The 12,447-nt window shown below is 56.6% G+C and overlaps 1 protein-coding gene across 3 annotated transcripts in view; it reads left to right on the top strand.

Moving 5' to 3' along the window:
- Nucleotides 1-12,447, top strand: part of INPP5A (inositol polyphosphate-5-phosphatase A) — a 180,996-nt gene that overhangs the window by 101,566 nt on the left and 66,983 nt on the right. For all 3 annotated transcript variants that reach the window (XM_020280789.2, XM_020280788.2, XM_076009685.1), the window contains one exon: nucleotides 6,600-6,663. In XM_020280789.2, coding sequence (XP_020136378.2) covers nucleotides 6,600-6,663 — 64 coding nt within the window. The remainder of the gene's footprint in view (nucleotides 1-6,599; nucleotides 6,664-12,447) is intronic.

The raw sequence follows: 12,447 nt of genomic DNA, 5'->3' as shown, positions 1-12,447 counted from the left end.
CCCTGTCTCCCAGCTAACTGTGAAAACAGTGTTCAGTTTCACGTGTCAGCATCTGTATGGAATTGACAGGACGCGGCTACTCGTGTCACCGCTGCCCTGCACGCTGTGAGGTCTGGGCCAGCCCTGGGGCCCAGGTCGCTCCGTCCTCCCAGGTCACTGTCAGGAAGCCACCTGCCCTTGGCCCAGCCTCATTCCTGACCGCCCCAGCCCAGTCACTCCTGCCGGCCTCTCCTCATGGCAGCCTGGCCTGTCCTGGGCCCTGCCCTTGTCCCCGGCTCTGGTTCCTCCTGGCAGGCTCAGTGTTCCATGGCTTTGAGGACTGTCTGCATGCTGCCCCTGCCCGGGTCACCCAGGCATCTGTCCCACACTCCAGACCCTCGGGATTAGCCACCTCGATGATTCTCAAGTGTCTGAAGCTGTTTCAGCCTCCCCTGGTCTAGAGCTGGACGCCGTCTCTCCAGGGCCCTCCGGTCCCAGGTGTGGTGTGCCCACCTGCCAGCTGCTGGCAGAAGTGCTGGTGCCACCCTTGGGAGCCATCTCCCGTTCATAGCCGTTGTCGGCTCCCCTGATGCTGCCGTGTGCGGAGCTGAGCTCCCTCCCGCAGGGCCTCCCACGGGCTCCTTCGCCACGCTGCCAGCTCAGGCTTGGGCCGTGTGTGTCTCGGTCGCCTAAGGCCACGTGTGGCTCAGAGACCGTGCCCGGCGCGTGTTTGTGGAATGAGAGCGTGAGTGAGTGGATTCTGTCAGAAAGGGCCAGCGTGTCTTCAGCTGGTGGGTGACCTCGCGCCAGGGAGGCTCGAGCGCAGTGTCCGTGTCGCAGGCTGAGAGCCGGCACCGGCCCCGTCTCCTGCGGGCCCTGCAGGGACAGCCTGTCCTCAAGGCCACTCTGAGTCTGTCTGGTCACACTGCAGCCGCCCTCTTCACGGTAACGTGGAGTGTCCGCAGCGTGCTCATCCGGCGGGATTTATGGTCGCCCGTGCGGGCTGTCGAGTGGCTGCTGCGTGGAGTGCTTGCCCTCACTGTCAGGATGACTTGTGCTCCGCGCCGGCAGGCGGAGCCCGGGCCCTTCCTGGGCTGCCTAATTGGGGACGCGACAACCGGGAGCTATGACAGGGTTCAGCACCCCGAGCACAGCATGCCAGCGTCCACGGCGCATGCTTTATAAAATGCTCTTTAATTCAGGGACAGAATGTCATTAGCTTTGTAAGTGGACGAGTACAATGGACAACCAATTTAATTAACTTGTAGTGTTGGCTATTGGACCGGAGACAGAATGAAATTACGTGTGCGTCTCTGGAGCAGGCAGCCGGCCCGGGGCGGGCACGGCGGTGAGGGTCAGACGGGGGGACACCTTTGTGCCGTCAGCCCGCCTTAGCCCCGAGCTGGGATTGGAAAGTCAGTACTCTGTAAATAAGTCAGCTCTCATTCTGAGACGGTTGCAGGGCTGCTTTGAGAGAGGACGACCCTGTAACAGGGACACGCCAAGTGCGGCCTTGCCACGTGCCGCTCTGGGGCTGATGCCGCAGGAAACCGGCGGAGATGCCGCCCTGTCCAAGTAGCGAGGCCGCGCCCGAGTCTATTAGGCAGAGAGATCAATGAAGCTCCACATCGATTTAAGCAAAAGCCTTGTTTCATTCATTATTGTTTATAATCTAATGAACGTTATTGTAGCTCTGATTTATTACTCAATCTGTTAAATTGTTTTAAGACCAGAAGTCTTGGGACTCACCCTTGAAGTATGGTCAAAAACGCGTTCTTTCTGCGGTCCCACCCAGCGTCTCAGCAGCGCCTGAGGCCATGTCAGGGCGACCTGAGACCCGAGCCCGTCACACGCTGGGCCCTGAGCTCTCGGCCACCGTCCCCGCGTGCTGGCGCCTCTTTCCTTGCACCGGGAGGGGCTGACGTCCTACCCAGACTCAGAGGTGCCCAGATCTCATGGCCGTGCTCTTGAAGGATCCAGGTGAGGAAACGGCAGTCGGTCCGAGGGCTGCCTGGAGGAGGCACGTTTCTGTGGAGCGCGGAAGCAGCAGGTGGTCTTGGGATGCTGGACGAGGGGAGGCTCAGGCACGATCGCCCTGGCGACCGACGGCAGAGTGGCCCAGCCGGAGCCCCGTGACCAGGTGTGCAGGCTGCGGCGCGGCGTCACTGCACAGCCACGCGGGGCGAGGTCAGGTGCGTGGTTTTCAACACATGGCCACGCTAGAAACAAATGTTTTCCTTGGGGCCATGGTGTTGTATTATGAAAATAGAATTGAAAACTTCCAAAACGAAATGATCCTTTCTAATTTAATAAAAAATTTGTTATTTTTTATTTTCTGTGTCAGTTATAGGCATCTCGAAAAATAGTTCTCTCAGCTCCCAAGGTGACGAGACATGTGAGTTACATATACTTCACGAGGCCCTAGGCTCAAAACTAGTGTGAGTTAAATGCAACTCACACGGCAGTTACTGTGATAAAGGCCGCCCTGCTGGCAGGGTGGAGAAGAGACCTGACGGTGCTTGGGGATGAGGGACAGCGGGTGTCCTGTGTTGCCGCGCAGCCTGGTGCCATGAAAAGGCCTCCTTGACTAGTGACCCGGGTCCCACTGGAGACGTGGCACAGGGTGATTTCACTGGGGGGCAAGGACAGAGACAAGGCTGGAAACTACAGAAATCCTACGCACAGAGTCAGCAAGTGAAATCCAGCAACGTGTGAAAACACGCACCACGGTGAAGTTAGGTTCATGCCAGGAATGCGAGGCTGGCCTGGCACTTCCAAATCTCAGTGTGATTCCTTACGTCAACTCACTCACACCCAGGGGCGGCCTGTGTGCCATCCTTGTGGGCAGTGGCTGCCCCGTGCTGTGTCTTTGATGGATCACGCCCCCTGCCCCCACCTCTGAAGGCTGCACGCGGAAAGGCTGTTGTCACCAGCGGGTCACACGTGAGAAGGGCTGTGTGGTCTCCTCCCCTGGCATCTGGAGAAGGAAACTGTGTCCTGTGGGTCCCTTGCTGCTGAGTCTGTTTGATTTGAGCTTTAGGAATTTGCTCTGTTTCAGGGAAAGTGAGCCGGATGCAGAAGGCTTCAGGTTAATGATATGTACTTTGGCGGCTAATGTAATTGCGGAAATGACAAATTACCGGCCGTCTGAGTTGTTTGCAGATACGAAGTGATGGAGGTGTTTCTGACGAGCGGCTTTGTGCTCCTTCTGTGTCAGCCTCTGCCCCGGCCCGAGTCGCCCCCGTGTCCCCGCGCCTCTGTGCAGGCGTCCCCAGGAAGGTCCCTGCTCTCAGCAGACGGGTGCTCTGTGGCTGCAGTCTCTCGGTGACCGTCCCTTTCTGTCTGGGCGTGTGGGAAGTGGCCGTTCTCGCTGTTCCCGGTGGCTGTGTTTGCAGAGTGACTGGCCGCTACCAGAACTCGCCCGAAGTCCAGCCCAGGGACAGGGTGTGGCTGTTCCTCGGGTCACCACCTCCAGCCGGGGCTGCGTTTGCTGTCACAGCAGTGTGGACGCTTGGCTGCTGCTGGCCACTGCCCCCGTCCAGCCACCGAGCTCCAGCTGCGGTGACCAGGAGCTGCAGTCGCCCCGGGGACAGAGCCTGTCTTCAGGCGCAGCCTGCCAGCGTCGGGAGAGCAGGGTCTGGGTCTCCTGCGTGGGCCACGCCACCCGCGCCTCAGCGCACCAGGGAACTCAGGCTCCTCGGGCTCCTGCCCACGTCTGCCGTCTCAGCCCTGGCTCGAGTGTCACTAATGCGGAATAAGCACTCTTGACAGTCTGGCTTATAAATATGTAAAAAGCATTTTAATTTTTTTCAACAAAAGAGGCAAGGAGTCAGTGTCGTGGACTCACCCTGGGGTCAGAGCCTGGGCGGGCGGGGGCTGCGCATGCGTTTCTGGGGCTACGTCCGGGCACCTGTGACAAATGGGTGCCCTGCGGCGTGTCGATAGGTAAACGCTGGAAAAGTTGGGTTGAACTTTGGTTCTAATTATCCATTAGAGCTAATTATGGATTTTCTGACTGTGAATTTTAGTTCCTGTGCCTGCGCTGGCAGCTTATTTCTCATTTATTCATCGTCAACTTTGTGATGTCATGTTAGCCTTATCACGTTCAGTGAGGCGATGGCCTTGTGGTTTGCAGTGGCATTTATCCACGCACGCTTTTCCAGAGTGCTCTCTTTATCTGAAGCGGATGAAAAGATGCCTTTGTAAGGCTCCTGCCAGATGGCAGGTCCAGGCCTGCAGCTTTCTCCCCTGATTCCACACGTGTGTCCATCCCCTCATCCCTCTCCCTCAGAGGGGCCTCAACTCGATCTTGCCAAGGAGAGAAAGCCGAACGCGGGCTGTTTGGGATCTGCCGTGAAGGAGGATCGGGGCCCGTCTAAGCGGGTTCAGAGCAAGGTCTGGGGGGAAGGAGGTGAGGAGCGTGGGGTGCACGCCCACTCCATGGCAAGCCTTCCTGCGTGTGTGAGCGTGTGTGTGAGAACGTGCTGATCCTGTGCCCACTCCGTGGCGAGCCTTCCTGCGTGTGTGAGCGTGTGTGTGAGAACGTGCTGATCCTGGGCCATGCAGCCTCAGGACCCGTAGGCAGCTCACCAGGCATGTGGCCTGGGTCCAGGACTAGCAAGAGCCCAAGGACAAAAGGCCCTGGGTCCAGAGTCAGGCGCAAGCCTCTCCCACCTGGTGTCCCGCCAGGGCACCATCTGCCGCGTCGCAGACCCACCTGCGGGGGAGGGACACTTGTTGGAGGGACACCTGCATGGCGTCGCCCGGACAGCAGCGCCCGTCGTGTGTCGGCTGGGAGGGGCTTGCATCTGGGTGGTCAGTGCAGGCCGGGGAGCGTGGCTCCAGGGCTCTTCTGCCTCCGGCAGGCACTCGTGTGCACACGTATGTGCGTGTGCAAGCAGGTGCGCACGTCTGCCGCAGCTCTGCCAGGATGGAGGCAGAGTGTGTCTGTGCCCCTGCGCTTTGCCCCACCGAGTGCAGCACATGGGGTTCCCCGAAGTCATGCCCTGCGTCCACACAGACCTGGGCTTGGCGGCTGGCGGTGCTCTCTTGGTGACATCCCATCAGGTGGCAGGTGTGGCCTTCGCATACCTGGAGTCAGAACACTGTGTCCTCATGAGCCATCTCCGTGGCTGCGTCCTGCGTGGCTGGTGGTGCCTCGGGCCCCTGTGTGTGCCGCGGAGCACGAGCTGACACCCAGGGCTCTGCCTGCAGCTGGCAGGGCTGTGGAGGAAACCCCGACATCAACCGTTTCCCTTATCAGGGAGGATTACATCACGTTGCCAGATTAATAAAGACGCGGAAGGAGGTGAATCTTGCAGGTGGCAGCTCTGACGCCCGCGCCTGGGTTGAGGCTGCTCAGGGATGGTGGGGACGCCGCCCTCTCTGCGGCGAGGGCCCTCAGGGAACCCCTGGGGACCCCCTGGGTGCCGGCCGCTGGTTGCCGTGGGGCGGGCTGGGCCCATGGGCAGGAGGTGGCATCCGGGCGGTGGGGGCCGTAGACAGTCTAACAGGCGACCGAAGAGTGGCAGGGCCTTGGGGGCTGCGGACAGGGGCCAGGCCCCGCACCCTGCATGCGGCAAGCCCGGAGCGCGCTCCCCTCGTGCTCGCACCACGGTGGCCTGGGCGTCTGGGGGACCCCCGCCTGGCTCTTCCTCCTGCAGCCCCAGCCTGTGAGCGGCGCAGTGTGTGAGCGGCTCAGGCCCTCAGAACCCCAGGCTTCACGCTGGGGCGATGGAAGACCTGATTCGGGCTGTGCTAGCAGGCGGCATCTGGCACCCTGTTAATTTTCCCAGAGAGGCGACAGTTTGGTGGCGAGCAGGGGAGCGTTCCTGGCAGGTGATCCCTGCCAGAGCGCTCGGGTGCGGCGGCATCTCCAGTCGTGGTTCTGCCCAAAGCACAGTACAAGTGCACAGGCCAACACGGACGCGGCAGGGGTGTGCCGTGTCCTGTCCTGCACGCCCAGCTCTCTGCAGACGTGGCACTTCTAAGATAAGAAGTTGGGGACAGGCCCTCCCAATGGCTCCAAGCCTTTCCCTATGCTGAAGCCCTGTGTGGTCTGGTCACGGCGGGCCCTCTCTCGGCCACCTGCCCAGCCTGGCCCTCCCAGCTGCCTGTCCAAGCAGCGGCCGCCCCAGCGTGGCCTGCGGACGTCTTCCCGCTGCACGGTCAGCTCCGTGGGCAGGGCCTGCTTGTTAGGGCAGGTGTGTGAGGGTGTGATTGCTGTGGCGAAGTTCAGTTCGCTGGGCTTTGACACGTGTGGGCGGTTTCGTAACCACCAACTGCGATCCAGTCCTGGGTATTCTCATTACCCCAGAGTTTCCCCAGACCCTCCTTTGGGGTTGCCAGATTTAGCAAAAGAAAATAAGGCTTGTATAAGTATGCATGTGCAAATGTGTACAAATGTGACCACACTGTCCGTAAACACCACGGTACATCTGGGTTTCAGATCAGGTGGCTTCCCAGCCGAGGCTGCGTGCTGAGCCTGGGGTGCTGGGTGTCTCGGGTTATCACGTCTCGGTGCCCGTGGTCGGGTCACACGCAGGTAAGCTCTTGCTCTAAACCTGCTGGGGAGATGTCCCCAGTGCCATTCTCATGCGGTTTCTCTTTTTGCTCTGCAGGCACTAGGAAGCTTTTATTTTCTTCATGAGTCCTTAAAAAACATCTACCAGTTTGACTTTAAAGGTAAGACTCCTTGCTGTCTGCCGGGATTTCCCGTCCCGGCAGACGCCCCTCCCGGCGGTCTGGCCCCTCCGCCCTTGCCCTGTGGGTGGGCTGCGGGTGTGGGTTTCCTAAGCTACGGCCAGCACTCGTGAACCGGGGACCCGAGAGAGCCTGGCTTTCTGCTTCTGTGGTATGGAGATGCCTAGCAGTCGTGGGCCCCTCGATGCACGGCCACGCTGCTACACGTGTGAGGCTAGGGCAGGGACCGGCTCCTGCAGAGTTGACAGAAACATATCCATGTTCCTGTCAAATGCGAGAAAATGAAAGACAGAAGAGGGGATTGTGTATTTCAGAAACAAAAATGGACAGGTGCACGTTTGTGGCAGTGACAGGTTGTCCTTGTCTGGTGGGCAGACACCGAGTGCCCATGAGGCAAAGGTTTGCCCCAGATGTGGCTGCCAGCGTGAGCCTGTCCCGTCCCATTCACTTCTGTGTCATGGGGTCAGGTGGGTATTACCCCAGGGGTGTGAGTTTCAGCCCCAGCCCTGCTTGTGTGAAGCTCACCTCCCCCAGGCGTGTCTTTTCCTGCATGGAGACCATCTGAGCTCCACATGGGCTCTGCAGCCGAGCACGTCAGCTTGAGATGCCATCACAGCTGTAATGGCTGTGGGGCGACTGGTGTGTCAGCTGGTGCAGATGCGTCGTGCTTGCGCACTCAGGAGGCAGAGCCTTGTGGGAAACGGAGACCCAGGGCCTTCTCCAGGGTGCTCCGGTGGCGGTTTCTGTCGTGTGGAGACCAGGATTCTAGCCAGCAGAGTGGCTTTTTGCCTGCCCTGTCGCCTGAGGAGAGAAATGGAACCACATAAAATGCTCAGTAAAAACCAAAGGAGGCGGAAAAAGAGTAGGAGACAGAAAAGGAACGAAGAACAGAGGCGGCCACAAGAAGGTCACAAACATGGTATCACTCCAGCTGTCCCAGTGATCCCTTTACATGTAAATGGGCAAAATACACCAGTTAAAAGACTGTCAGGGTGGACAAAAAGCAGCCAACTGTGTTCTGTCTTCCAGAAACCGACTTAGAGTGTGTAGACCCACAGGTCACAGTGAAGGGTGGAGAGAGGTGCACGGTGCGGCTGCTGATCAGGAGGTGCTGCTGGAGCTCTGCTGATTTCTGACAGAGCTGCCGCCAGAGCAGGGACAGTTGCAGCAATAAAGACGGACACTGCGGAATGGCACAAAGGCCAGTTCTTCAAGAATGCACAGCAGCCCTTTCGTGTGCACCTAACTGGAGAGCGCCAACATACACAAGGCAGAAGCCGGGAGAACTGCAGGAAGAGACGGGAATCCTCCATGGCTGGAGAGTCCGGCACCCTTTGTCAGAATGCACAGATCCAGCAGGCGAGAGCCGGCGAGGACGTTGTGAGACTCGGCAGCGCCGCCAGGCGTCGGGTCAGACCGATGCTCGTGTGATACTCCGTCCAGTGGCAGCGGAAGGTACATTCCGCCCAGCTCACGGGACAGTCCCTGAGACGGATCACATCTGGGCCGTAAAACATACCTTCATAACTTTAGAAGAACAGAAATCATATCTGTGCCTGCAGATTACACTGGACTTAAACTAGAATCAGAAACTGACAGCTGGGAATCCCAAAATACTTGAATATTACACAAGACATTTCTAGGTGATGCATGGGTCAAGGAAGAAGTCTCAAAAATATTTGGAATGAAATTAAAATGAAAATATAAGTAGAAACAACCCTCAGAGGGAAACTTACAGCATCAAATGCATTACTTAAAAAGTAGAAAGATCTAAAATCAGTTATCTAAGCTTCTACCTTAGGAAACTATTAATAGAAGAAGAAAATTTAAATCCAAAGTAAGGAGAAGAAAATAAATAATAAAAATCAGAGCAGAAATCAATAGAATTTAAAACAGGAAATCAATAGAGAAAACTAACAAAACCAAAAGCTTGGTTCTTTGAAGAGATCAATAAAATTGATAAACCCTTAGCCAGACTAACCAAGAAAGAGAGAATAAACGAATGAGTGACAGTAGACACTAGAGTAGGGCCGTCACTGCTGTCCCCTACTCATCAAAGGGATAATAAGGGAATGTTATGAACAAATCTGTTCCTGTGCATTTTGTAACTTTGAGGGATCAGTTCCTTGAAAGACAGAATCTGTGAAAACTGCACAGGGAAGACTAGGAGATCTTAACAGGCCCATAGCTATTAATGAAATCAGTCACTAATAACCTTCTTTAAAAGAGGAAAAGCACCAGGCTAGATGGTTTCTCTGGTGAGTGCTACCGAGCATTTTAGGAGGAAGTTATACCAGTTCTGCACAATCTTTTCCAGAAATATGAGCAGGGGCAAAACTTTCTAACTCATCCAGTGAGGCCAGCACTACCCTAATGCCAAAAGCAGGTAGAGACATTACAGAGAAAGACAACTACAGGCTCATAATACCTGTTATGAACTTAAAATGCAAAAATTCTCAGCAAAATATTAGCAAGTTGAATCCAACAATGTGTATTAGTAGGAAACATACACCCTGTGGCCAGTGGGGGTTTATTCCAGGCGTGAGAGGCTGGCTCTGCATTTAAAAGTGAATTTATCTAATCCATCACATCGGCAGGCTAAAGAAGGAAAATCAGTTAGCAACATCAGTAAATGCAGAAACAGCATTTGACAAACTCCCAAACACAATCATGATTTTAAAAAAAAAAAACCCTCAGCAAACTACGCGTGGAGGAGGACCCCCTCAGCGGGCGGAGAGCAGCCGCGAATCCCACGGCGACGTCGGCCTCGGAGAAACGGGCGCCCTCCCCGAGGTCAGGAGCCAAAAGGACGTCCCCTCCCACCACATCTCAGCATCTGGCCTGAAATCTCAGAGAATGTAATACGACAGGAAAAGGAAATAAATGCATGTTTTTGGGGTGGGAGGATAGGACTAAATCCTAAAGAATTAATACCACCAACAAAACAAACCTGGTTCTACCAAGCTACTACCACTAACCGTATGTTGCAGGACACAGGTTAGTATGTAAAAGTCTATCGCTTTCCTGCATACCAGCAATTAACAAGTGGAATTTGAAATTAAAGACACAATACCATTTATGTGAGCATGTAAAAAAGGAAGTCCTTGCGAATACGTCAAAAAAAATACGTCCAAGCTCTCTATGAGAAAAACCGTGAAACTCTGATGGCAGGAAGCAGAGCAGAGGTAGATAAATGGAGAGATGTTCCGTCCTGACGGATAGTGCTGTGGTCTGAGTGTTCGTTTCCCCGCAAATCCGTGTTCCCCCCTAACCCTAAGGGGGTGGGCGTGGGAGGGGCCTGGGAAGACGGGATCCTGAGTCAGAGCCCTCGTGAGCGGCATCAAAGCCCCTTGCGAGCGAGTCCCGTGGGAGCTTGTCTGTCCCTTCCACCGCGTGGGGACACAGAGGCGCCATCCGTGAGGAGTGGGCCTTCGCGTTCGCTGGACCCTGCACGGCAGCGCCTTGACCACGGACTCCAGCCCCCAGAGCACGAGTCACGGACTTCTGCTGCTTACAAGCCGCCCCGTCTGAAGGGCTTTGTTCCTGCGAAACACGGAATGCATGGACCAAGACGGGGATGTGATATGGTCAGGAGCTCGGTTCTTCCCAACTTGACCTCGGGTCTCCGTGCCATCTCCTCGCAACCCCGCGTGCTGTCCCACATCTGTGACAGGTGGGCTGCGAGGTCTTGAGGAGGCAGCCCACTGTGCGAGAGAGCAGCGGGGGACAAGCCGCCCCCCGCACCGCCGTCAGCCCCACAGGCAAGTGGACGAGCAGCCCACTGTGCGAGGAGATCAGCAGGGGACCAGCCCCCCCCCGCACCGCCGTCAGCCCCACCGGCAAGTGAACGAGCAGCCCACCGTGTGAGGAGAGCAGCGGGGGACGAGCCCCCCCTGCACCACCGTCAGCCCCACAGGCAAGTGGACGAGCAGCCCACTGTGCGAGGAGAGCAGCGGGGGACGAGCCCCCCCACCGCCGTCAGCCCCACAGGCAAGTGGGCGAGCAGCCCACTGTGTGAGGAGAGCAGCGGGGGACGAGCCCCCCCCCACCGCCGTCAGCCCCACAGGCAAGTGGACGAGCAGCCCACTGTGTGAGGAGAGCAGCAGGGGACCAGCCCCCCCCCACCGCCGTCAGCCCCACAGGCAAGTGGACGAGCAGCCCACCGTGTGAGGAGAGCAGCAGGGGACCAGCCCCCCCCCCCCGCACTGCCGTCAGCCCCACAGGCAAGTGGACGAGCAGCCCACTGTGCGAGGAGAGCAGCAGGGGACCAGCCCCCCCCACCCCCACCGCCGTCAGCCCCACAGGCAAGTGGACGAGCAGCCCACTGTGTGAGGAGAGCAGCGGGGGACGAGCCCCCCCCCCACCGCCGTCAGCCCCACAGGCAAGTGGACGAGCAGCCCACTGTGTGAGGAGAGCAGCAGGGGACCAGCCCCCCCCCACCCCCACCGCCGTCAGCCCCACAGGCAAGTGGACGAGCAGCCCACTGTGTGAGGAGATCAGCAGGGGACCAGCCCCCCCCCCCCCCCCCGCTCCGCCATCAGCCCCACAGGCAAGTGGACGAGCAGGGCACTGCACTGCCATGGGAGGCAACTCCATGATACACAGAGGAAGCTTACACCACATTGCCGGTGAGGACGCCAGGCTGAGAAGGCCAGACGCTGTGTGGTTCCAGTTCCGTGACGGCCTGGAAAAGGCAAAAACTGTGGGAATAAGGAAAAGATCATTGGTTGCCAAGGTGATGAGGAGAAGACGGATGAATCAGTGGGGCACAGAGTGTGTTTAGGGTGGCGAAAATACTCCGTGTGATACCACAGTGAGAACGCTCTACATGATACCATAGTGATAGACACATGAGAATGCTCTGCATGATACCCCAGTAATGGACACGTGAGAACACTCTGCATGACACCTCAGTAATGGACACGTGAGAACACTACATGATACCTCAGTAATGGACACGTGGGAATGCTCTGCATGATACCCCAGTAATGGACACGTGAGAACACTCTGCATGACACCTCAGTAATGGACACGTGAGAACACTCTGCATGATACCTCAGTAATGGACACGTGAGAACACTCTGCATGATACCCCAGTAATGGACACGTGAGAACCCTCTGCATGATACCCCAGTAATGGACACGTGAGAACACTCTGCATGATACCCCAGTAATGGACACGTGAGAACACTCTGCATGATACCCCAGTAATGGACACGTGAGAACACTCTGCATGATACCCCAGTAATGGACACGTGAGAACACTACATGATACCTCAGTAATGGACACGTGAGAATGCTCTGCATGATACCCCAGTAATGGACACGTGAGAACACTCTGCATGATACCTCAGTAATGGACACGTGAGAACACTCTGCATGACACCTCAGTAATGGACACGTGAGAACACTCTGCATGATACCTCAGTAATGGACACGTGAGAATGCTCTACATGATACCCCAGTAATGGACACGTGAGAACACTCTGCATGATACCCCAGTAATGGACACGTGAGAACACTCTGCATGACACCTCAGTAATGGACACATGAGAACACTACATGATACCTCAGTAATGGACACGTGAGAATGCTCTGCATGATACCTCAGTAATGGACATGTGAGAACACTCTGCATGATACCTCAGTAATGGACACGTGGAACACTCTGCATGATACCCCAGTAATGGACACGTGGAACACTCTGCATGATACCCCAGTAATGGACACGTGAGAACACTACATGATACCTCAGTAATGGACACG

This window comes from Microcebus murinus, chromosome 14 (assembly GCF_040939455.1).
Source record: "Microcebus murinus isolate Inina chromosome 14, M.murinus_Inina_mat1.0, whole genome shotgun sequence".
NCBI lineage: Eukaryota > Metazoa > Chordata > Mammalia > Primates > Cheirogaleidae > Microcebus > Microcebus murinus.
This window is presented reverse-complemented; position numbering and strand designations above follow the sequence as displayed.